At 44.7% G+C, this 26121-nt stretch overlaps 1 protein-coding gene across 2 annotated transcripts in view; it reads left to right on the forward strand.

Moving 5' to 3' along the window:
* DHX35 (DEAH-box helicase 35) overlaps positions 1-5620 on the forward strand; it is a 29909-nt gene extending 24289 nt beyond the window's left edge. The window contains exons 21-22 of one of the 2 annotated variants that reach the window (XM_054644230.2): positions 1460-1571; positions 3872-5620. In XM_054644230.2, coding sequence (XP_054500205.2) covers positions 1460-1571; positions 3872-3916 — 157 coding nt within the window. In that variant the 3' untranslated portion in view covers positions 3917-5620. Of the gene's footprint in view, positions 1-1459; positions 1599-3871 lie in introns of both variants that reach the window. The other variant, XM_054644229.2, reaches the window with a different exon arrangement.
* Positions 5621-26121: the final 20501 nt, after the last annotated feature.

Below are 26121 nucleotides of genomic sequence, written 5' to 3' on the forward strand. Positions count from 1 at the left end.
TGGCCAATCACAGCCAGCTGTGTTGGACTCTATGAGTCTGTAATGAGATTTTATTATTTATTCCTTTCTAGCCTTCTGATGAAATCCTTTCTTCTATTCTTTTAGTATAGTTTTAGTATAGAATTTTAATATAATATATATCATAAAATAATAAATCAGCCTTCTGAAACATGGAGTCAAGATTCTCATCTCTTCCCTCATCCTGAGGACCCACAAACACCACCACAAACAAGTGCTGCAGAAATGGCAAATGGATTGCAGAAAAAGGGCTTATACATAAAATGCATGATGTGAAAAGTTAGGGATGTCCAGCAGATTGAGGAAAGAACTGGCTGTGCTTCCCATTAGCTGGGATATGATCATTCCATGTGCAGGTCAAAGGTCCTCAGATAACAAACAGAAATGTGTGTGGAACTCTCAGGTCAGCATGATTAGCCTGAAGTGTTTGAACTTCCATCCTGCACTGCCTGCTGCTGAACTCAGAGAGATATTCTTGGCCTGGTGTCATCCTGTCACACAGGGGTTAACTTAGTCAGCAACCTAAATTTCAGTGCTGCTGCAGCCTGGGCAACCATCCTCTATTGAGGGCTTCAGTCTCTCTGTTACAAGTGTACAGGAAATGTCTTTTCATTCTGGTTTGTTTTCCTCTGATTTATTTTTAGCTGTGTTAGTTGCCATGTCTCAGGATGCATTTGGCAAAGAGAATTTTGGACTCTTTCCTCTTTGTTTTTGAGGGCTAAATAACAATTAATGAGAAACCACAAACCTCAGGTGTTTGCAGCTCTGCTCTATGTAGAAGGCAGATGGTGACTTAAGGATTTGGTAGCTGCCCCTTCAGTGCAAGGGTTTGTACTTCTTGGGGAAAATGACCTTACCTGCTGAAGGTGACCTCAGAAATAGATTGTCCATGCTGCAACCTGACTGTGCTGGCAGTGGGGATGAGTCCACATGGTTGGATGTTCCTAAATCTCTCCCCAGGAGATGTTCTGGCAGGAGTTAAAGCTGATTTCTTCCTCTGATGCTTGTCTCACCTGTCTGCAGACTGGCGCCAGAGATATGCTGGGGTTTGTGCCCTCCTTGTTGTGGGTGCAGGGTTTTGGTGCTTTGGACATTTTCCCTTATGAAATCACAGAGTAATTCATATTCTGTCTTCTAAAGCATCACTTGTGAGTCCCCCTTGACCCTATTATAAGAAACCTTTCATGTATACCTTGCACTCATATGGTCTGGTAGTACGTGAAGTTGTTTTTATGGCAATCTGAAGATTTTTTAATGTGGACAACTCTGACCAACCAGAGAGAAAGAGGCAAGAGGCTGAATTACAGCTTAAGGACTCTCTTGTCACTCTGTAAGTGCCACCTCTGCCATCATGTATGTGAAACTGTCTAAATATGTGCTAATCAGCTCTCCCTCATTCCTTGACAGCAAACACTATTCATTTTTGTCTCCTTTCTCCCAGGGTAGTCTACAATGAAGTCATACAGACTGCTAAATACTACATGAGAGATGTGACAGCTGTGGAATCCTCGTGGCTCTTGGAGCTGGCCCCTCACTTTTACCAGCAAGGAACGGTACGGAATCGCCATAAAGGCCAAACGGTACCATTGCTGCTCAGCAGCTCTTGTGTCTGACCTTTCTGAGGGGTTATGTTCTGCTTGCTCTGATGGGACAGAAATCAGCTTGCCTCTAGTCATTGTAGTGCTTGTAATATAAAGGAAGAGGATATTAAGTTGATGCATGAAATGTTTTTCCCTATGATCCAGCCAATGGATCTCAGAGTTACAAAATGAGATCAATTTGCTGGTGAAGTTACATTTACCATGGTATCACTTACTACACTTCAATACAGGCCCTTGTTAGCATTTCCCTGAGCAGCACTGTAGGTAGGCAGTGGTTGCACTTTGCATAATAATTTTAGGAGAGTCTTTGCATGCTTTGCAAAAGTTTGTGAAAATCCTGAGCCTATTTTTTTTTGAGCATTAATTATGTTTACTGCAGAAAAATCAGTTCTGATTTGTTCAAATGTCAAATGGCAAATTTATTGCAAATTGCTGTGTGTGATACTGATACCTTTTATTTATAAGTATCTTTTAGAAGTTGTCACCAACCTGTATTGACTGTCCCATGTGAATCTGTCAATCCAGACTTATTCACTGGTCATTCTGAGAATTGGTATTAAATATTATCTAAATGTTAGTTCAGCTGGATCTGTTGGTACCACATAGCCTATAAATACTGTACAGATTACCAAATTGATCTTTATTTGAATTTCTCATGGGACATTAATATCTACTGAGCTTTATATTTTAAATTAATGAAATATTTCCAAAATCTGAGTGAAAAAATGTGTTTGCATAACAGACCTAGGAAAAAGGTGATGTGTTTCTAATTTATACATCTGCTTCACTATTTGGCTTCTTGGAGAATCTAATGTTTGTTTTCTTCACTTCCTTGGGATTTTGTCAAAATGGAGACTCCTGTGGTGCAGGGAGCACCTTAGGACACCTCTGTGGTTACTGTTCCCAACAGTTTGGCATCTGTTCTTGTGATTGACTCAAGAGGGGGTTCTTTATGCTCATCTTGGATAATTAATCTCAATTATCCAGACAATTCTTACCTATAAATGGACTTACTAAGTAGCTGAATATTTTCTGCCGTTTTCCTGTCAGACAGTGATGACCCCTGTGGGGCAGAGCCTTCAGCTGCTGGGAGATGATCTGCAGACATGGTGTAAAAAGGAGCTGAGCCAATGTTGTAGCAAATCTATTCCTGCAATAATTAGTCCTTTGACTCACATATTTACAGTTGGCACATCATTTACATTTTGCAGCCCACACCCACACCAAATCCTGTTGTGATTTCTCCATGGGCTGAAGTTTGGGGTGAGGTTTTCCTTTAGGTAGGTGGTAGCAAAGAATGAGGGAACATGCTCTTCAGGGCTACTACTGCTCTAGATATTCTAGGAAATTACATCAAAACCCAATTTTTACCAAGTTTTTTACCTTTTGATCAAGTGAAGTCAGTTTGCAGTGTGATCTAATCATTGCTTTCATCCTAAAATAAATGGTAGCTCTCAAGGATGGTGCTGGTTTGGAGGAAAATTCTCTCTTCCAGCCTGGTCAGTTATCCATATCAGCCAAAAATCTTGGGTGTCCTTATAAAATGTTTGAAAATTAGAAATATTTCTTTTGTGTAAAACTTTCAGTCATACATGTGAAGTTACAAATCACACAGGTTCATGTTAATTTACAGATATTCAGACCCCTTTTCTACTGAAGGATACATCTTTGTGCTAGAAAGGAAAGGTTTTATTCCTTTGTCAAGTTAAAAACCAATTACCACTGAATAGGACTCTGTTAAAAAACGTTCTTCTACAGCTTGATCTTGATCTTTTATTTCTCATTCCAAGTTTTGCAGAGCTCTTTTTTCATATTTCCTTGCACATTTGTAGGTCTTTAAAGGCAGAGGTTCCAAAGATCCAGTGCAACTTCAGGATTAATACAGCTGTTAGAATATTGTCCTTCATGGACATTCTCCTGGTGCTTTTTGCAGATGTATTGTTGGAAACACATCTTTCTGTGCATTTTTACACCTGGAAAATTACTTCCAGTGGGAAATTGTTCCTATGCTTGCAGCTAGTACAGAAGAACTAGGAGTTATTTTATTACAAGCCAGAATATCACTTTAGGGTACGTGTGGGTTTTTATTTAATTGGTTTATTTTAGTTGTGTCAGTAACAAGCAGAGGTTGGATGGGTGTGGATATTTGTATTTAAATTGTGATTAAGGATAGAAAGTGTTGTAGTTGATTTTTTCCCCTCATTTTTGATGTATCTGCTAAGCAGTTTTTTTGGTCTTTTCTTTTCTTGCAGCATCTTTCCTTGAAAGCAAAAAGGGCTAAAGTAGATGACCACTGACATAACTTCAATTATTGTGACATCAGAAGCAGAACCTACCAGTGATTTCAAGCTGGGTACAGTCCATTCAGCAGTCAGTTCATTAGCAATTTGATCTTCCATCAACCTAAATGTTTAAATGCCTGCCAGGATCTGTAGGGGTTTATGCATGACCAGTACATTGTAAACCTAGAGCTTGCATTGTGGACATTTTAATCTTTGCCTACTTGACCTCTCTTGTTAATCTGGGCATGTTGCTCCTTTTAAATAGCTAGAAAAAACAAAAAGTAAGAGGACATACAGGACCACAAAAAAAACCTGAAACCTTCAAGAAAGAAACAGATTTCCTGGAGTGGTACTGCCTTATGAGCGTGGGGAGTGGGGTACCCTGCCTCCTGTCACCCCGAGCACTGTGACTTACACCGGCCAACCTGAGCCTGGCTCCTGCCAGCAGGAGCTCAGGGCAATCAACTACCCCTTGAAATGCAAGGTGCTGCCATGGAAACGTGGATTTCCTGTTGGACCATCCCAAACTGGTGCAGCTTGTGCTCCCAAGCAGTAAAAGTGTCCTGCCCGAGGCTGAGCTGGCCCAGCCCGCTGTGCTGAGCACTCCCTGGGACCCCAATGTCTGGGTTCTGCTCATGGGAGTTGCTCTTTGGGGAGGGGGAGAAAGGGCAGCTCAGTGTTTTTAAGATGGATTAATTTTCTGCTCAATCAGGGGACTAAAGATGTATGTTCACAATCAATCAAGTTCACAGACAGGGCTTTACTTTTCTTTTTTATCCTATGAGAGAAAAAATGTTGACCTTCCACTGGCTGGAAATACCAGTAAATTTCATTAGGGAATATCATGGAACTCTGTTTTTAGCCTCTGTTGATCAGCAAAGAAGGAAATGTTCTATACTTTCCTATAAGGAACACAGTCCTTTATTTCTTTTATTACAAATCTGTTCTTTGCTGCTTGGGACTTGTTTTCCTCTGTTACTGAGGAGAAGGATGCTCTGAACAGTTGCTGCTTTAATTGGGATTCCATGGCTACTTTTCAGTAAGCAATTATGCTTGTTTGTGTTTTAACAAGACAGCTTGGATACACATATTTATTTATTTCCATTTTCCATTTTTACCTATTGCTATTTATTTTAGAAAGACATCGCTTGAAAATTTTATTTTTGTAATTCAACTGATTTGATGAATGTGTTTTTTGGCATATTAACTGTTTTATTTTCTTAAAAAAAAAAAAGGGATGTAAATAGGCAAAAATTTCTACATGGAAAAAATGCCTTCCTCATCACAGGACTGCCTTGAAAACTTTCTTGAGAGCTTCTTTACCTTGTCCCTTCCAATACCTGCAGAGAGAGCACGTTGTGCCACGTGCACTGTGTGCTCTCCTCAGTGTGTCCATCCTGACTGCCAGCACAAACACATGTACCAGTCTCCAGGAATGGCACCAGCAGCATGAAAACTCTGTCACCTTCCTCCTTGTTGTCCCTGTGCCCCTCCTCACCTTTGTATCCATCACTCTCTTAGACTGGAAGCTCCTTGGGGCAGGGACTGTCTCCTAGACAGAGCTGAGAGCAATGTTGGAACTCACTAAAAAGATTTCATTTGCAGGGTTTTTTTCCTCTTAAAGGATTGGAGAAAGAGCTGAATAGGAAGACTTGTCAATTGTCTGTGTTTCTCTGTCCTCTGGAAGTATTCTTAAGAAAAATAAAACTGTTGAATTGAGGAAGCTTGGGAATGCATCACTTGGGCCTGAGAAGGGGGTGATTTCAGGGGTGCTGGGTGGGCTGGCAGAGGGTGGCCACTGCATTTGCCAGCTCTGAGAATTTTGGGTGGCTCTGGAGACCTGTCTTGTCCAGATGTTTTTTTACCTGGCTGCACAGCTGCAGAATTTCCTCTAGCAATGATTGTGGGTCTTGCTGAGGTCAGAACCCAGGGGTGTGCAAGCTTTGTCACAGGCTGCAAACCATCATGGTTAGGTAAGAATGAGTGCAGTAGGTCTTTATAAACAAACAAACAAACAAAATTGAAACTTTTTAGCAGTTTTACAAACTGAGTTATCACCACACCCTACACTAGAGATGCAGGCTAAGAACAAGTGTTACTAGGATCCAGACTAAGGTCACCTTTAGAGAGAAAACACTGCTGGCACCAGAGATGTGGGCCCTTGGAAGGTGTTGGAAGACAGAAAACTTTAAAAACCCCTGAAAATCTCTTTATTTTGTAAAGCTTTGGCCTCCATCTCCCTGCTAGATTAGTAGAGAGCATTCTGCTTTAACTAGCTTGGTGTAAGGAGGTGGCTCAGTGCCTTGGTGTGGCTCTTGTGAGCAAGGTTGGAGTCATTTGAAGAAGGTTGTCAGGAGTTTAGGGAACATTTAAGGATTTGAACCCTGGCTTTTAGAGAATGAGGTTTAAATATCAGTCTGTTGAATCAAAATACTGCTTGGAATAGATGTCATTCCAATGCTGACAAGGTGACAGATTTTTTTAAAAAGTAAATTTACTACCCATTGATATCAAATGATTGTGGGGAAAATAAAAGGTGCAACTCCTCGAGCCCCTCAGTGCTGTCAATGTTTCTACTCAGGACTTTAGTATTGTCAGCTCTAGAAGAAAATCAAATTAAACTGGAAAAAGATTCAGCCAAGAAAATATTAATTGAAATATGTTTCCCATCTTGTGGAGTAAAAGTAATTCTGATAAACTAATGGGAAAACAGTCACAGCCCTTTCTGGTTAATCTGAAGGGACAAGTAATTAAAAGTTGGGAGCCTTGGTTGTAGGGAAGGAGGGAGAGAAGAGAGCAGGGAACCTTTCAGAATCCCTTCTTTTGGGAGCATCAGTGTCATGGATAACTGTGCTTATCCCAAGATTCTGGTAATTGTCACTGGGCTCAGGCAATTTTATTGAAAGCAGCTTGAAAACAGCTTTATTACTCTAATTTCATAATGTTCATCTCTATCAAGTGATCACACAACCAACAACTGGCAAAGAAAGTTGAACCCCAACTCAGCACTTAGAGTAAATGACTTTGGAATAAAGAAGTTGCAAGATGAATGTAAGTAGCTTGTGGAAAAACTGTTCTTATATCCAGGTTTTGGCTGCATTTTGAGAAAAGTGCCAGTAGATGGCAGGCACCGGTTTCAAAAAGTACCTTGGGCAAAAACTAATTTGCCAATTCTTCAAATGTTTCCCTCATTCTTCAGTTTTAACAATTAATTATTTAATGGTAAGTGGGATGACAAAGGGTAAAGGACAAAGCTATCGGTGGCTGTGGGATAAAGGCAGCATTTGGGGTGCAGAGATTAGTGAAAAGCCCAGGGGGCTGAATGTCCTGCTGCTTTAAAAGCAAACAAACAAACTGTCCTAAAAAACCCCCAAAATTCCCAACCAGGACATTCTGGAGTGGTTCTTTCACTTACACTGTGAGTCATAGAAAATGGCAGTTTGTCCACACCTCATATTCACTACCAAGGAATCTTCGAGTTCTGTTGGATTCTAGCCACTATTGCAATAAACAAAATTAACAGTTTAATGCAAAAACAAAACCAACCAAACAAACAAAAAACAAACCCAAAAAAAGCCCAAAACCCCAAACCAAACTAAGAAATCCCCCTGTTTTGTTTGTGGCAGATGTGATTTGTCTCAGAGGATGCAGAGTATCTTCCTGCTCCATTCCAGAACTGGTTTGCAGGGCTGTGGATGTGCAAGGCTGTGAGATGCAGGGGTTGAATTTGGCTGTGTTGCCAATTATGAACAATTAAAAATTTCCTAAAAAAAAAACAACAAAAAAAACCAAACCTCTTTGCTTCTTTTTAGAATAATAGCTAAAATTTAAAATAACTAAATGCATTTAACTTGTCTTGCAGATTATTTGAACTGTCCTTTATGGTTCCTGGAGTGCACAGAGCATCAGGAGCTCCACTCCAGGAAATCCCTGCTGAAGAACTCACTGTGGCTTCAGGAGCTGCTGCAGCTGCACATCCCAGCCTGGCTGCTTCCTTCTCTCCCAGCTGCTCCAAGGCTGCTCCCTGTGCTCTCCTCCCAGGCAGAGGCACAAGGGGGGAAAAGCTGAGGCAGCAGCAGTCCGAGGAGGACATTTCCTGTCCTTGGGCTGTTTCTGGTGCCCTCCCATTTTCTGATGGAAATGGGTGGGTGTCTCTGCAGTGAATCCTGCTCTGCTTGTGCAGCCTCTGCCTGCAGGGCTCCCTTCAAGGCCTCCCACCTGAGCAGGGATCAGCCACCAGATCCTGGTAGAGTTTCCATCCTGTACTGCTTGGAAAAGTCAGAATTTACAGGAGGGAGCAGGACAGAGAGCAGCAAATCACAAGAGCTTCTTGGCTTCCTTCAGCCAGGAAATAGATTGTTTATGGCAGGTGCCTGTGACAGAGAGATGATTCTGTTTTGATGTCAGGAAACATCTTCCACGAGCCAGGTTTTCTGGAACTCCTGCTGCTTCTCCCTTTGGTGTCTGGGGAGATTCCAGGCTTTCACAAGCTGTGCAAAGACCCTGCTGGGACCTGGAAGAGCCAGGATCATGTTCAGTCCTGGCCCTGCTGTGCTGGCACAGGATGGGGCAGTGCTGGTGGGAGGCATCCATCACAGAGGCAGCTCTGGGTGTAAATCCAGCCTGGGCAGTGTGAAATAGTGGTGGCCATTAGGAGCTGGCAGAGCAGCCAGGACACCAGGAAGGCTCCTTGCAGCTCCCTGGGGATGCTGGCCAGCCTGGCACATGGAGGGGGGTGTGTCAGAGCTGCAGCACCACTGCTGAACAAGTCTTGTCTTACTCAAAATCTGTCTTTTGGGCAATTGCAGCTGCTGCTGGTTTAACCCTTTGCATTTTACAGGTGCTACAAGAGTGAGGGATCCATCAGAGAAGCCTTGAAGCCTCTTGCTTGAGCTAGAGAAGCAGAAAGTGATTCCCCCTGCAGCTGTGTGCAGGGGAGCTGCTGCACTGGGGCATTTCCAGAGGAGGAAATTCCTGTTTCTGGTACAAACCCTGCCCTCAGAGCTTGCCTGGCTGAGCACCACCATGGCAGGGAGTCAGGGCAGGGTTTGGACACCTGATCTGCCTTGCAGGGCTCACCATGGAGAGAAGGAGACAGTTCTGGTGGGGTGTGTGTGTTTGTTTTTGGCAGCAGGGCACATCTCCCTTGCTGTGCAGAGAGGATCCAGGCTGTCACTGCCCCTTTGGCTGGCCAAGGGTCCCCACATGGGGATGCTTGTAAGATCTCCACATCCCCTAGCACTGATTTTCCAAGCAGCTGTCAAGACTCATGTTATGTTCTGTTCCTCATCCTGCCCCCAAAATATATGTGGAAAAGGGTAATTTTCTGTGAATTCTGTATGGCAAATGGTCCCATTCAAGCCTCATGACCCCCTGCTCAGAATGTCCCCACTGGTGCCATTTGGGGGGCAGGATTTGCAGTGACAGTGTGAGGCCCACTCTAGGCAGGTTACTCTGGGGGTATTTGTGCCCTTGGTGTGATTCATTGCTCCACCTTTCCATTTCAGCCCCATTTGGAGGCCTCCTGAGGATGTGCTGTGCCACAAGGAAGGTTTGTGAAGATGAGTGAGGATATCCAAGAGGGAAGCACTCACCACTGAACAGGGAATGAAGGCAGCAGGGGCTGGTACACATTGGTAAGAACAGCTGCTGCTCTCCATCCAAAAGCTGCTCCCAGACACCTCCTAACTCTTGTCCCTTTGTCACCAAGTCCTCTTGAGTCTATTTAAGGGTTGTCTTGTGAGAGTGAGGAGTGGAATACAGAGGGAAGATGTATTGTAGCAGGAAATCTCAGGGACTGGGGAGGCTGAAATATGTGGGAACCCGCTACTCAGTCATTTGAGTGAAGTTCCCATTAGGGTTTGGAAACTTTCCAGGAGCCCTTGTACCTAAGCAAGCAATAACTTCTGGCAAGACAGGAGTTTTAGGCTTTGCCAGAATTCCTGCATCAGCTGCAGCGAGAGGAGAGTGGAGCTGAGCCTGACAGAGCTTTGCCCAGGGCACAGCCACACAGGCAGGCACAGCATCTGTCACCATCCCAGCTCTTCCCCAGGTGGGTTCTCCAGGGAAAAAACACCTTCAAGGACTCCAGAATCCACCACTTTGGAGTGGTGTATTTTATATTTGCTTGGTGTATTTTTACTGAAGCTGGTAGATAAACATTGACTATTCTCCTCCTCCCTCCAGATTTTTATTCTGGAATCACTTTTTGCTTGGAAACAAGGAACTGGAACATGTGAATTTCACTGTTGACTTTGTCTCTCTCTGGGTAAATCCATTTGTAGTTCATTTTACTGAAGTGTAAATATGGGTGAAATTTTATCTCCCACAGCAGTAGGAGCCTGCAGTGTCTGTCAGATTTATTGACACCCACCAACATGATGCTTTCTGGAAGGCAAAAATGGTTTTGGCAAGTGGGTTTGCATGTTTGGAGTTCTGTCGCCAAAACTGGCTGAGATGGTTTGAGAGAAAACTCTTCTTTGTAAAGCTGGAAGGAGCAGATTGCTGACATCTGATATTTCTCAGTGCTGACTGATCTCTAAATGCTGTGCTTGAGTTCAGTTGCACTTTTTTCCTCACTTCACTCTCTCTGGCTGAGTGGCAGAAAGTATTTTGCCACATCCCTCTCCTCGCTGTGCTTTTCCACTGCAGAAAGAAGCAGAGCTGCAAAGGAAGCTTTTCCCCCCTTCCATTTCTTTTTAAAAAACTGTGAAAGAAACAGGATGAAACTTCAAAACATGGAGAGAGGGTTAGGATCTTCCTTGGGAAAAAAGAGCAAAAACGTTTTAAATGCAAGTTTTCAGTGAAAAAAAGACAAATTAAGATTATGGCACTGCCTGCCATTGCCCAGCTGCTGAGGTGTGGCTCCCCAAGCTGTGCTTTGCACACACACACCCCCACAAGAGTCCAACTCACTGAACCCTTGCAGTGAGATGAAAATATCCTTCTAGAGACTTCCAGCACCTCTCATTTGCTCCTGCAGGCTGGTGCTGCTTTGGCTGAAGGGTTGGGAAGGTGGGAAGCAGTGAGAAAGCTGCAGTCAGCAGGCTGCTGTTAAGATCTTGCTGCTTATGTGATGCTGGACAGATGATATGGAGCTCCTCATGAGCAACTCGGGGCAAACACACCAGGAAAAATGGCAAGGGAATCCAAATTAATGATTATGAGGAGCAGCTTCTCCAGGCAGTGTCTTGTCTGTGCAGCCAGGACGGTTTGGTGGTTTGGAAGCTCTTTTAACATCTTTACAGATTAAATCCCTCATCGCTGTAGTGTAAACCTGCATGAGTTATTTACAGCTCCCTGCATGAAAGGGCTCAGAGTGTGAGTCAGGGAGCTGTGAGGGCTGACTTTGGGGTGTCTGGCTCCTGCAGGGGACACCACAGCCAAGGGTGGGTGTCTGAGCCTCCATGCAGTGCAGAGGGACTGCTGATGCCAAAGGATAAGGTGCATGGCACCCAGTTTGCTAACTGAGATACCTGAGGTGGCCAGGGAAAAGGGAGTTTGAGGTGGTGCTGCCAGAGCCAGCTCAGCTCTCTGAGGTGCTGTGAAACCTCCTGTGGAACTGAGTCTCTGAAATCTTCATCATAAAGTGATGTAGAGAGAGGCAAAGCAGTTCTAACACTGAAAGCCAGAGCTCAGCCACCAGTGAGATGCTGATGGCCAGCAGTGCTTTGTGCATGAGTTCCATCCATTTCACTGCCTTTGCTAGTGAGTGTGCAAAGAGATGTGAGGGGGGTGAGCTCCTGCCCCACACTGCTGCAAAACAGGTAAAATTCCAGCTATGGCAGGAGATTAGTGATAAATTCCTGGCCTGCATGTTGGCCCAGATGCATTCACTCAAACTGGGGTGGGTCACCAGCTCCAGGAGAGGGGTCAGGGTGCACAGAGGAACCTGGGCGCCCCCTGAGCACAGATCAGCTCCTCCTCATTGAAAAGAAACCAGCACCACAGCACCCTGGGGAAAGACTGTGGCTGCAGCTGTGCAAAAGCAGCTTCACAGAGAGCCCCAAACCCTTCTACAAGTGCTGAGGTGTGTTTGGTGTGGGAGGGATGTGGGACAGAACATCTGGCTGGAGCTTTGGGACATGGCAGGGGCTGGGACCCGAGCCTGGCCCCATGAGCTGGGGCAGACCAGGGATGCCTGGCACAGGCACTGGGGTCAATGGGGAAGGCTGGGGAGCCCAGGATGCTGACAGCAGGGCCAGCCAGACCCAGAGGCACTCAAGTAACAAATTGAACAGTGAATATCTTAAGATGACTTTGGTTTATTGTCCAGATCAGGTCAGCGGAAAAATTATTGGGAGACTGAACAAAGAGACAGGCTGCTTTAGCAGATAAATGGACTGATCATTTTGTATTGAGGAACAATCTCTAAAACATAGTTTACTGCACAGCTGAGGGCTGAAGCATTTGCTGATGCCAAGAGCTCCTGCTCTGACCCTCGGCACGCGTGGAATTAAACGGCGCGCTGCTTTTTGATGGTTAAACTCCCCCAAGAAGACACTCCATTTGTTACCAGGGCTCTGATGAAGTAAAGTGTGCTTTATATGTACAAGGCCGGCCTTCAACTCATCTCAGAATGAATGGAGAGGTAAAATTGAATTTTACACTCCTGCTGCTATGATTAATGTGCGGGCTCCGCAGCCGGGTGCTGGCCGCAGGAGGGCAATGCAGGCTCGCTCTGAGCAGGAGCCTCCTGCCTCCCTCTGCTTGGGAGCCTGCAGAAGTGAAAAGCTGCTCCAGGAACAAACCTGTTAGCACAATAAATCCTGCTGTGCATGTCCCAGCACAGCCCTCCCACGTGAGGCTGCACCTGACAAAGGGATAAACCTGTTAGATGAATAAAAAAGCACGTGGACATGAAATCAGGGGCTAATGGCAGGGGCTGAGAGGGTGGGCAGGGGGTACAGCTGCTCAGAACAGGCTCAGTGGACAGGGACCTGCAGGTGGCCCTTCAGCCATGCAGCTCCATCCTCTGGGATGGCTCAGAGAAAGGCGCAGGAAGACCCCAGGGGTTTGAAAGCTTCTCATGAGCAGGACAGGGACAAACTGCCCTGGGCCCAGTCCTGTGTGTGTGTGTTGTTCTCACCCACCAGAGGAAAAAAGGAGAGGGTGAGACCTGTCCATAACCTCCTTTGGGACTGGGTGGCTGCTGCAGAAGGGAGCTGGGAGGCCAGCACCTGTGGAGCATCCTTGCCCTGGTGGCAGGTGATGGCAGCAGCAGCACCACTGCACCCTTGTTCCATCCCTGGGCCCTGCCTGTCCTGCTGGGCAGAGTGTGCTGTGTGCCTGTGGTTCCTTTCCCACAGTCCCAGTGAGGAACAAGCTCCTGTGAAACCCTTTCCTGGTCAAAAATGTTCCCTGGCTCTCCTGCATGTTCTGCTGTTCACTACATGGGGGTGACCACCTCTTCCACCTCGAGCCCCAGCTGCCTCAGCCATGGCTGGGCTACAAATGAGGGCTTCACCTGGCTGGGCTACAAATGAATTCTCCCTTCAGGTTAATTCTTGGATGTGGGAATGATCCAGCCCCCTTCACTGCTCATGCCCCAGATCTCCTTGGCAGCATTTGGACCCATGGTAGGATACTCAGCTGTTAAAGGGGGGTGTGTTCATTCAAAATAGACATTTCAAAAGGTAAAAATCAGGAGAATGTTGGGTTAAGTACTGCAGAGGACAGTTCCTATGTTAATTCAGGTAGTGGAATAGTTTCTCTGAGATTTATTGTGTTATTTGCCTAAAAATGGAGCAATGCAAGCCAAGGACATGCATTAAAAGTAGAACAAGGTAAGAAATTGTCTTGTACCATCTCTGCAGCCCTGGGCTCAGGACTTTGAAAGGCTGAAGATCAGAGCTGGTAACAGGGAAAACAACATGGAAACTGTTAGATCTGCTCTGCTGAAACCAATGGATTCCCACCTATGGGACTGAAAATAGAACTATCATTGCTAAATTATAGAACTAATAGAACTAAATCATTGCTTCTTTTTCCTTAATAAACTGAACTTTTACATGTCAAGTATCAGGTGAAACTTATTTTGCTTTTTATTTTTCTGTTGGGATGCGAAATCAGGAATACTGGTTTAGATCTTAGGATTCTTTTTCGTTTTGTTTTTAATTCTAGATGAGTTACTTTGGTTTGCTTTTAGATATTTCCAAATTGAGGTATGTTTCTAACGTTCTCTCACTAGAAATTATTTTCTCAGTCTCATCTTAAGAGGTGAACAGACTCTGCCCTCACCAAACGTGAGGTGGATAAGGCAGAAAGGCCAGAGCTCTGGAAATGTGGAGGAGTGGTTCTTTGTGGGTAAATTTCTCAGATGCTGGGAATGGAATGAATTGATTCTTTTCAGGCAGCACCTTGCTACTTTCGAAAGCAGCTCCCTGCTTCCAGGCATGGCTGGAGAGACTCCTCCATCCTGGGGCCAGGTCCAGTGGAATTAAACACTCCCTGCCCTAAGGAGGGCTCTGCTTTCCAGAGTTCCCCAAAACAGCTTTGGCCTTTCAATTGGTACCATTTAGAAGGTATTAAACTTTATCATGCTGTTTGTTCTACCTCGCTGTGCAAAGATAATTTTGTTTTGCTTTCTGATCTATGCAGCTGAGAGGAAAAGTTCTATTGGTGAGGGAGACAAACTTTCTATGGTAAATCTGAGCCCTCCAGCCCAGGCTGGGTGGTGTGGCTGGGGACAGGGGAATTTCCAACATCTGCTTCCACTCAGCCCCTCTCTGAGCCCAGCCAGGGCTGACAAACAATGAACGGCTGAAGGATAACAATGAGTCAGGTGAAAAAAGGAAATTGTTTTTTTGACAATCTGCTGTTGGGCAGGGGAGGGGGGAGGCAAAAGACCCCGTAAGAATGAAAAGCCGAGGAGAAAGGGGATAAGTTAACATTAAATGGGCATGTGGTGACAGGGAGGGAAATGGTGGGACAGCTGGAAATGCAGCAGGAGCCCAGAGAAAATCGATACGAGATAAGCGTTCCAGGGGTAGTGCTGTTCATCAGGTGACAAAGTTAAAGGCAGGGAGACACTAAAAGTGAGAAAATATCACTGACCCCCTGCAGTATTGATCAAACAGCTGAGACACTCAAGGCCAAAGTCACTAATAAAGTGAGATGTATCAGCGAGAAGCCCATGAGAGCAGATGAGTTGGCTTCCGAAGGTCTTAAAAATAAAAATAAAACATATCTGCAAAAGTTCTTGTTAACCATCTTCTTTGTCTTGTTAAGTGCAAAGGAGACAAAGCAGCTTTGTTGGCAGGCACAGAGGAGAGGCACGAGGCTTGCTGTGTTATTTGAAAACTGAGTGGATTTTGTAGGGAGAGAAAAAAGGATCCCCTGTGATGCTGGGGAGGGACAGAACCTGCAGAAGGCACCTGAGCTTTGGGTGATGGCCCTTAAATGGGTCAGTCTGGTCACCTGTGGTGACACCTGGGCACATCTGCCCCAATACCCCAAAGCACAAGCCTGAGTCAGTTCTCACAGGGGAGATCAGGTGATTTGTGCTCCTTGCTCAGCTGAGGACAGGCCTCTGCCAGCACACAGGCATTTCAAATAGGAGCAATAATTAAATTAACACAAACTTATTCCCTGCCTCCTCCCACTTGAAGTGCCTGAAATTGTGCCTGGAGGATTTGATGCTCTCATTTCCTGTGTGACACAGGCTCAGGTCGGGTTGTTGTGTTGGTGTAGGTACAACCTGCAGCTATCCTTGACCACCTCAGGAACTAAAACTTGCCCCAGAGCTGGATAAGAAGATGTTTGGGCACTGCTGTGTGTTGGGAACTGTCCAAATGTTCCAACTCCAAGAGACTTCAAAAAGACTTCTCATGGTGAGAGGACAGTGTGAAAGAAGAGATGTAAGTAGCTGTAAAAAGAGCAAATGTGTTTAAAAATGTGTTTAAAAGTGTTGCCTGGATAAGGCAGCAGGAGAGATGAATGAGGCTGTGTGGTTGGCTATAGGGGGGAAAGGAATTACTTTATTTTTGGGTCTTGATATTGGATGTTAAATAAGAAACCTCCTCTCCTCTCCTCATTAAAGGGATCATGAGAGTCTTTTCACCTCCCCTGTTTTTAATGGGTGCAGTTCCTGAGTGGTTGTTCTCTGCTGGGAAATACCCAATTCAAAGGTTTGACACAGGTCCAGCTACTCCCTTGCAGGTGTGTGGATTTTGAGTGAATAATTCTTAGACATGAGCATCTGTGCAATGAAAAACCTGTAAATTAGAATAGCTCCTTTGGTTTACTATTTTTATCTTCTAGCAAAATCTTTCTGTTTCACACACTTCAGAAATAGGTGAGTCAGGAACTGAATGTTCTGCCTGCCCTCTTCAATGCTGAAATGCCCTTTTATTCCAGTGCTTAGTGTGTCTAGGAAGAGCAGTGTCCCAGAACCAGTCAGAAACAACAGAGAGGGTCTGATTAGGTTATTTTGCTGAGCTATTTTAGTTATCCCAGCTTTTGCACCGTGAACTGTTATCTTGGTGCACTTTTACCTGCCTTTATTGTGGTTGAATACTGGGAAAACAGAGCTACTTGGGAAAGAAAAGGAAAAAGTCCAGCCTTTTGTTAGTTGTTTTATGAAAGATAACTTCCCCTGGCTTCTGTCTTTCCTCTGGCTTTTGCCCCTCTCCCTTGTGGAGCAAAGCAGGAAAGGAAGATGAAATAAATACTGGATTTTTAAGGGAGGGGAGACGTGAGGTGCCTGCAGTGGTGGTGATGGAGAGCCCTGAGAGCATTTCTGCTGTCAATAACTTCAGCTCAGAACTGCCAGGCCCCCAGAGGAGGCAATTTTGGGGAAGAGAAGAGTCCACAAAGGAAGCTGAAAGAAGAGAAGGGATTTATGGAGCTCAGCTGTAGGGAAGAGGCGTTAAAGGAATTGCTGGATTCATCAGGTGTCTGTGATAGTAGAAACAACTGCACCTTAAATTCCTGTTGGAAGACTCTAAACCCAGAAGACAGTGGTGTGGGGTTTTTTTTTTCTTTTTTTTTTTTCCTTTTTTTTCCTTTTTTTTTTTCCTTTTTTTTTTTTTCCTTTTTTTTTTTTCTTTTTTTTTTTTTCCTTTTTTTTTTTTTTCCTTTTTTTTTTTTTTCCTTTTTTTTTTCCTCCTTTTTTTTTTCCTCCTTTTTTTTTTCCTCCTTTTTTTTTTCCTCCTTTTTTTTTTCCTTTTTTTTTTCAGTGGGTAGGGTTACCATTGGAAACATTTGCAAAATTTAACTGGGACATTGGCCATTTTACAGACAACAAGGTCAGATCAGCCAGCAGAGAGAGATTAATTTAATTAAATCAATATGTGATTGCTAAGCCCCAAAATAAAATCTTGACTAAGAACTTTGGAGTGAAAAATTGATTACATTTGCAGGATATAAAATGGAAGAGTTGTTATGAAATACTTTTGCAAATGTTTAGAAAATGATTGACTTCTTCCTCTCCCCATTTCCCCATGTGATAGAAAAGTTGGTAACTTGTTTTGCTGTTGGGTCTTCCAGCCTTACAAGTTTGAGCATGTAAGCACTGCTTGCTTTTGTCCCCTCTTGATCCAGAGGTTCCCAGAGTGGTCCTGCTGATTTCCCACAGGGATCCTCCCTGTGCTGTAATTTGGGGTCAGGGATCCTGTTTTAGTGAAATGCAAATGTTTTGGCCTCCTGGAGATTTACAGGGGTGGGGAGAGGACAGGATATTTTGTCAGGGTGGAGAGTGGGGTGTTAATTCCTACTTCATTGAGAAGTCTGGATGGGCCAAAAGAGAAGATTTAGCTCAGTATCAGTTCAGCCCAGCTTTTGTTAATTTTTATTTGTGTTTCACCAAGTTCCTTGTGATGCCTTTAAACACTTGCAACAATCTAAATTCCTGAATCAATAAGGGGAGTGGACTCCTTTGGCCACATCCAGGTAGCAAAGAACAGTTTGTACCTTGCCTAGCAGAATTTGTACGTGATGCCACAAATCTTCCCCTTGTTTTGTGTGGTACTTAAACATCTTGGACAAAAAGAAAGCTCCACAACTTAAAACCTGGCTCTTGTCTCACATGTGAGTTACATGTGGAATGTTTATAGGTGCAGTGAAGGGATTCTGTGGGATATTTATAGATGCAATTCAGGAATTTTATCAAGGCTCATTTTTATTCTGTGGAGCACATGCTTTTATGCAGTTTCCTGTTTTGTTTTATCTCTCTACTTATTTTTTTGCCACCTGATTCCCATGAAGAGGCTTCTTGACATCTGCACAAGCTCATACCCTGCCCTAACCTGTGAATACAGAGAATTTCATGCTTATATTGCCCTCTGTGGCTGTGGGGTGTCCTGGGCTGTTCTGACAGAGGGGATTCCACCACTTATCAGAGTTCAAGTGAGGTGAACAGTCCAGCACTTGTGCCCCTGCCCTGGGGAGGCAGCAGTGGAACCAGCAGCTGAAGCCAGCCTTTGGGATGCTCCTGGTTTCTGTGAAAGCTCAGATACTCCTTACAGGGGAATGAGAAGCCCAGAAGATGCTGGGCGTGCATCAAAACCAGAGGGGCTCCTACCCCAGGGGAACACAACTTTGTTCTGGTGGCATCTCAAGCAAAGCTTTGGAGGGTGTTTGGAAACCAGTACAGCCAAATGCAGTGTGACCCAATACAGGTTTTCCACAATGAAAACAACCTCCCTCACAGAGCTTTCCCCTCTGGAGGTGTGTGCCCTGTGCTCTCTGTAACACCCTGACCCCTGAGAACCATGAATCCACCCCAGGGCGGCCTCTGAGGCTTGGGAGTCAGAGTAGCCCTGTTCTTTGTCCTCTGACAGAATAGTCCAGAATTATTGGAATTCATGCTGGGTAGGCATCAAAGCAGCATTTCTTTCCCCTTGAGCAGCTTGTTCTGTTAACTGCTAAACCTTGTAAAGCAAAGCCATCCTTTCCTCTGGGGACAGGAAGGGTTTTGAAGCTCCAGAAGAGTGAAGGTGTATTGTCTCTCACAATCAAAAATCAACGTGTTCAAGCATAAGAGCTGCTTGTACTTGAGCAATTCCTTGGTGAAGGAATGGGAGGATTGTTGGCTGAATTTCCCAGCCTTTCCAGCTCATGGCTGAGCATCCCTGCCCTCCCCTTGCCTTGGGGTGCAGGCAGGTCCTGGTTCAGAGACCTCTGGGGCCAGGTTTGACCTGCTCCTTCAGTTCCTGATCTGGGAAGGAAAGAAACAAAAGATCCCAGCTCTGAAAGGCCCCACTCAGCCCAAGCCCATCCGAGGGCATGCGATGGGAATGGCCAATTATGATGGGATTATAAAAGATGGCATTACAGCACTGGAAGTATTGATTGAACCTTTAGCCATAGAGACATTGAGAGAGAGAGAAGGAATGAGTGGGAGATCAATATATGCATCTTTAGGCCTATTTATCTCTGGGTGATTTTTCCATTCCCCTTCCTGTTCGATATGGAATAATTTACCTTCATAAAGTGTTCAGCGTCAGGGGTCCATTATCAGAGTAATCAGTTTTGATTAGTAGAGAAAGGGTACAAAATTGTTTAGCCTCTAGATAGAACTGTGAAGAGTGAGTAAACTATGCTTGACAGCACCTAATGCAGTTAGAATGTAGACTTAATTTGATTCCAATTCTTTATGGCTTTCCATGATTTCAAGCATCTATTGGTTTGTTAGAAAAATATAATAGGAAATGGGCTGTGGCAGGTGGGAGGGGAGAGGGAAGAGAGAGATAATTTAAGTTTGCAGGATGCAATTTCCCTCAATATAAACATTCTAATGCAATTTGATGCCTGTTGTGTTTTGGTGCGCCCAGCAGGAGCTTTTATTTTTCAGATTTATTTTTAGCACTTTGAGGATACTCAGGGGGTGACCCAGTCTGTGGGGCTGGATGTTTATTCCCAATGCCACGAGCTGAGCCTCTGAAACTCTGACCTGCAGCTCAGAGCTGGGAGGGCTCTTGTCTGTCTTTCTCTGCTCTTTCCCTTGGATGGTGCTGCAGCAATGGCCTCCTCCTAACTTGTGCTTGTTCCTTTTAAAGTGGAGAGGAGAATCCTGTGAAATGTGGTGGTCTTGGAGATCCTCTAGGGAAGGGGCTGCCCTTTGAAGTCAGTCATTGATCAGGAGGGGGTTCATGCTTCTGGACACACCATCAGTGCCAGGGAGAGCCATTAGGGTTTTACTGGGCAATGGCTTCACTCCTCTCCACTCTCAGACCAGTGAGCAGAGTAGTGTTACCAAACTCCTGCAATCAGCTGGTTTGAACCCTCAGTCCATCTCAGTCATGCCTGAGGCAGCTGTTTCACCATGGTTCCAGCTCTGCCAGGTGGGCACAGAGGTCAGTCAGGGAACAGCTGACAGGAGAGCTCGAGTGGGGACAGTCCCTTCATGTGGCTGAGCCCTGGCACATCCCTGGCTGTGGTGGGAGGTGATGCTCAGGGCCCAGTGTCTGTCACACCAGGGTGCAGAATTTAGTCCTGAATGCACATCCCAAATGGATAAATCCCCATCCCTGCTGCCCCTGCTCTTCTCTCACAGTGAGCTGACGTGAGGATTTCCCCTCAGCCCTGAGCTGGGTCAATAATCACCAGTGCAGAGGCAGGAGATGTGGGAGCAGAGTGGGCAGGCACCTCCTGCACACCCATGGCAAGGGGCACAGGGCAGCTGGCTGGGTCATCTGCAGCTGTAAAACTTTATCTGAAGGCAAAATTGATGATAAAACCTGAGTGTGCCAACTCCCATTGCATTTAGCTGAGGCTTTTAAACTCTTCCCAGATACCCATCTTGTTCTAAATCCTCCCCTGTCACAGACATCTTTTACAAAAAATCCTTTCCTTAGGATTTTTCCTCCTGAGAAGCTGAGAGGCCTCAGGAACAAAATGTAAGCAATGGTTATCTGCTGCTGTGGAATGCAACAGGTGCATCTGGGATTGGCCCATGTTGGTTGTTTCTAATTAATGGCCAATCACAGTGAGCTGGCTCAGACTCTCTGTCCGAGCCACAAGCCTTTGTTATCATTCCTTCTTTTTCTATTCTTAGCCAGCCTTCTGATGAAATCCTTCCTTCTATTCTTTTAGTATAGTTAATATAATATATATAATAAAATAATAAATCAGCCTTCTGAAACATGGAGTCAGATCCTCATCTCTTCCCTCATCCTAAGACCCCTGTGAACACTGTCACACTTCCCCAGTGTTTTCCTCTCTGTCTCCTTTTATTTTTTTTCTCATTTTTCAAGAGAAGTTGAGCAGTTGGAAGAAAACCAATCAGAATTCTTGAAGTTGTCCAATGAAGTCCAATAGAGGACCAGCCTGGATCTTTCATCCAAAGCCAAGCTGAGCCTCTGGAGCTCCCACCCAGCTGGCACAGCTGCCTCTGCCCATCTGGGAGGGTCCCTGGCCATGGGTGACTTATCAGTAACACTCTGCAGGACATATCTATTTTTCTAGTTTTATCTATAAAATTAGAGCTGCACAAACCCATTTGAGTAACAGGATCTCCAGTCACAGATCCTGTAGGGTTTGGTTCATACCCTCTAGTGACCAGGGCTTTTAGTGCCTTTTAACACTGAAATGGAGACAGTGCTGCTTGTTCTTGTGCTTTTACTGAGCCTTGGGATATTTGGGCTTGTGTTTATTATCCCAGCTCCTGGAGGCAAGGGACTGCAAGGGAATCTTGGCTTTTGTTTCAAGCATTTCTAGTAATTGTGGTTTGGGAGAATGGCTTTAAAATGGGATCTGGCTCCACTGTAAAGACTCAGGGACTAGAAGACATGGAAAAACTTAAGTTAAAAAAGCTCAATTAATTTTTCAGCTATTTACATTCTTTTTATTTTTGGAGGGTGGACAATACACTCACAATACATTCATATACATATCATTATATGTATGGAGGTGTTCACTTCTATTTTCTTTTTTCATTTGGGAAGTTGTGTGTAATGTAAAGAATTGGCAAGCAGCTACCATCAACTACAACAAAAATATTTGAAACTGCTTTCCTCCTGTGATGCTTTACTTGCTCCACATCCAATGCAAGCCAAAGAATGCTGGGCTTGGAAATGACTTCTCATGGTGAATTCATGTCCAGTTGGAAGTGGCTGTAGGAACTTCTGCTACTGGAATTGAGGAAATGCACCTTGGTATCTAAAGGGTTGAGCAAGAGGTGGTGAGACCTTGAGTGCTTGGATATAGTGGTGGTTGGGTGATGATTGTGATCAAGAAAGAGCTGTTATAATCCAAAAATCATAACTGTACCAGTGCTGGTTTTGGGGTTGGTTTGTTTGTTTTCTTTCAGGCATGAAAATGGTATGAATTAGTTTTTCTGTCTGTTATTTTTGGTTTTATCAACCATGTATGGATATTCAGAGGTAGCTGCAGATTTGCAGTGCACCAGAATAGCCTGCTGGATTGTAAACACTTGTGAAGAAAACAGAATTGGTGCAGTTAATTGTTCACAGGAATTCCTCTGTGAGCTGTTTCTGCTCACAGAAGTGCTGTTTTCCTCTTTCACTTGGTGAGAAAGCTGTGGTACCTGCCATCTCTCCAGAACAGCTTTTGGTCTCTAAAGGTTTTGGTTTCTAAATAGAAACAGGCTGACCTTGGAGGGGTATGGCTGGAATGGGACATTTCCCACCACCTTTTATCTGTTCTGCAGCTGGCCTTGCCCCACCATGTAAATGGGAGAATTTTGTGGGGAACATTAACTCTGCTTTTGCAGACCTCTGTCAGAAACTTCAGCCTGTGTGTGGATGGGCCAGAAGCACTAAAACCAAATTTCAGAGCGAACAAGAAGGATTTCTGTGACTGGATTTTTGGTCCATAGCCCAGCAGAACCCTTAAACACATGTGCAATCTGAGGGAAGTGTGTAACATCTTAAGTGAATTTGTTTCAGCTGTGTTCACGCCTCTATGTCAAGTACTTCCCATGAAAATTGGGGCTATAAAACCCTGCTGGTATGAAAGTTTTTTCTTCTATAAAGTTTAAAGTTGTGTGCAGCAGTATTCCATATCCCAAACTAATAGTTTGCATGTGCGAACCAAAGTATTAAATTCACAGTTTTTGAGCAAAGCCAATGTTTATGATGTGGCACATCCAGTGTGTCACTTACCTGCTCAATCACAAAGCTGCCTCAAATATTGTGAAACTGGGATCTGTGGGATAGCAAGGCTTGCTGCTGCAAAGAGGTTAAATTAAGCAAGTTGTTTGACTGGGAGAAATTATTAGCTGATCAAAATATAGAGTTCATTTCTGTAGCAAAGTGAAGTGGATGGCTTGCTTATCTCAGTGTCCACATGCATGTATTCCTGTTTTTTTAGGAAATTCATCTCCAGTGCAAATTCACAGATTTCCTTTCTTTGGACTGGCATAATTCAGATTTCTGGCCATGAAAGTGATTCCAGGCAAAGCCTAAGAAACTGGATCCTGTTTAATATCTGAAAGTCATCAGCTGTGCTGGGGAAGGGTCACCACGTGTTGTGTCAGCAGAGTTACCAGCTTTAAGCACACCCATATATCTGGGGCTGCATGATTTAAAGGGGTAACATTTTTCAGTAGTTAAAAGATGCCAGCTGGGTAAATAAACCCAGACCATCACGCACGAGTCCTCCTGCTTCCCAAAGTTCATTAGAGATAACAAGACTCTTGGCATTTGGATAATAAATCCACGCTCTAAGGGCTGCTGTGTGCAGGTTGAGGAGCTCAGATGGTGACATTAATGGTGCAAATACAATAACATTTGAAAAGAAACTTCTTGGAGGGGAGAGGAGGGAGTAGGAAAGGGCAGCCAAGTGTTGGGGAATTTCATTATTGCACCTCTCTGTGCAGAGCACCCACCGTGGATGGACCTGCCACAGGCTGCTGGTTATCTCTGTGTCAGAGAAAAGTGTTGGAGGCAGTGAGAGGAAGGGGATGGGGATGTTCCTGCCTGAGCTGGTTTGCCTGGCCTCACCAGCTGCAGCAGGGGGCTCAGATGGGCTCAGGGACTGTTTGGGATGGTCACCCCCAGCTCTTCCTCCCTCACCTGCCTCCCTGCAATGGTTCCATTTGTGCTGAATTACCTGCCTGTGTGCCTGGGCTGTGGCTATATGGCTGTAATACCAAAAGAGTTCTTGAAGAGTCCATGTAGGGGAAAGCTAAAAACCTCCAAAAAAACACTGTGAGATACTCTGCACCTCAGTGAGGCAGGGACTACGTGTGATTGTTGCTAATAAGCCCCTTTTGGTTGCTTTAGTGCTAATTACCCACTCCTCCATCAGATACAGAAACTGTATGCATCTACATTTGTGCTGATCTGATGACACCTGGCTCTGCACCAATGCTCTCCTTGGCCAGCAGAGCAAAAAAAACCACAAAGAAATGTAATTTTGAAACTTTGTTCAGTGAGAGAAGGGAGAGAATCAGGTGTGGCCAGAAGAGAACAGGGGAACCAATGCTGCTGCCCTGCTAGGGCTCCTCACAGGTCAGTGCTGGCTCTGGCTTTAAAGTCAGCTCTCCTAGTTTTGCTGAGAGCTGTGCAAATGTCTTTAAACTTAATTTTATCTTGTTCTGGGCTTTTATTTTTGTTGTTCTGGAGAGCAAGAGACATGCTAGCACAGACTGATTTGTTTTCAGCCATGAGAAATACTGAATTTACCTCTAAAATACTCCAAACTGCTTTATCTCAGGGAAATGTTAATTGTTGGAAAGCTTCATGCTCTTGTACAAGGAGGTTTATTGGGGTTCACCTGTAATTTAACAAATGTTAAAACCAAAATCCTTAATCCAAAATCAAAACCATCTAAACGCCATGGGAAAAAAGCAGAACAATGGGTGACTAAATCCCTGCTTTGCCCAGAAATAGTCACAAAATAGCTCCCCTATGCCTGTTAGCTGGGTAAGGATTTTGCCACGACAGGATTGAAAGTTGGTGAGGGTCAGGAGCTTGGTTTGCTGCAGGCAAAGCAGGTGCTTTTATAAATGGCTCTGCAGTGTTTGCAGAGTAGCTGGGAGGATATCAGCTTCACCTGGACTCCTCTTCTGTGGGCAATAGTCAGCTCTTTGACTCTTGCTTTCTGTGGATTGCAGCTGCATTAATTAATTATAAAAACTATGTCTTTTCCTCCCTAAATTTTAGAACAAGTGTGGATGGCAATTCATACACAAGCTAGGACTGCAGGCCTCCCCCCAGTTTGTAAGTCACTTTTGGCAAAGCGACCCATGCCAAGTGTGATCTGCTCTCTGATCAGGTTACAGCTGAGGAAAGAGCCTCAATTAAGTTTTCATCTCATAGGACTAAGGTGGAAAATAGAATCAAACTTAGCAGATAAATGAAAAAAATCTCAAGGACGATGACAGAATAAACATGTCTGCTAAGCAATTTGGTAAGAGGAAAATCTGGCACCTTTTGTTTGAGGAGAAAATGTGAGGAGGAAATAAGGGCAGTCCTGAGGTGCCTTTATATGAGGGAGAAGCTCAGGCAGAAGTAGCTGTGGTGCCTCTCATGGTGGTTTGGTGGTGGACTTGGCAGTGCTGGGTTAGTGGCTGGGCTTGGTGCTCTCAACAGGTCCTTTCCAACCTTAGAGATTTGGTGATTCTGTGATTCCAAGCTGGTTTGAAATGTCAAACACCAGATTCTCTGCCTAAATAATCTTAAACTGTGTCGTAGTGGAGACAGACAGGAATGTCTGACTCTGGATGGATTCTTGGACAGCCCAGGCCAGGTGTTCAATTGACATCCTCTGTCACTACAGCCTCTATCCCACATGCCCACCTGAGTCCTTTTGGGTATTTCAAAGACCCACTTTGGAGGTAATCTATGCCCAAAATACATGGGGCCTCTGGGCCAGTCACAATAGGATGTTTCTTCCACTCATTTCCAGTCAGAGCCCACAATGCAGACTTTTCTGCCACCCAAACCTATGAAAAAGAAACCCAGGACAACACCCTGTGCCCTCCATCTTGCTCCTATCCACAACACACTAAAAATCCCAAAACCTCAATTTCTCAGCAAGTGCTACACCTGCACTACTCTCTAGAATCTATTTCACACTTTTGTGGATTCCAGTCTATCTTGAAGTCTGGGAAACTTTCTCCATGAATGAGGGTCAAAGTCAGGGCTCCCCTGGGGGTCAGGGCACCTCAGAGCAGACACAGAAATATTCCCTGTGCCCTGGGTTTCCACAGTTCAGGGAAAACTTCTCAGCCTCCGCTCGCTAAACTAACTGAAAAGCAAAGGAGGGCTGTTGTATTTGAGTTGCCCCCAGATGAAGGAAGGAATGATGAATCT

Source organism: Agelaius phoeniceus, chromosome 17 (assembly GCF_051311805.1).
Source record: "Agelaius phoeniceus isolate bAgePho1 chromosome 17, bAgePho1.hap1, whole genome shotgun sequence".
In the NCBI taxonomy this organism is placed as follows: Eukaryota; Metazoa; Chordata; class Aves; order Passeriformes; family Icteridae; genus Agelaius; species Agelaius phoeniceus.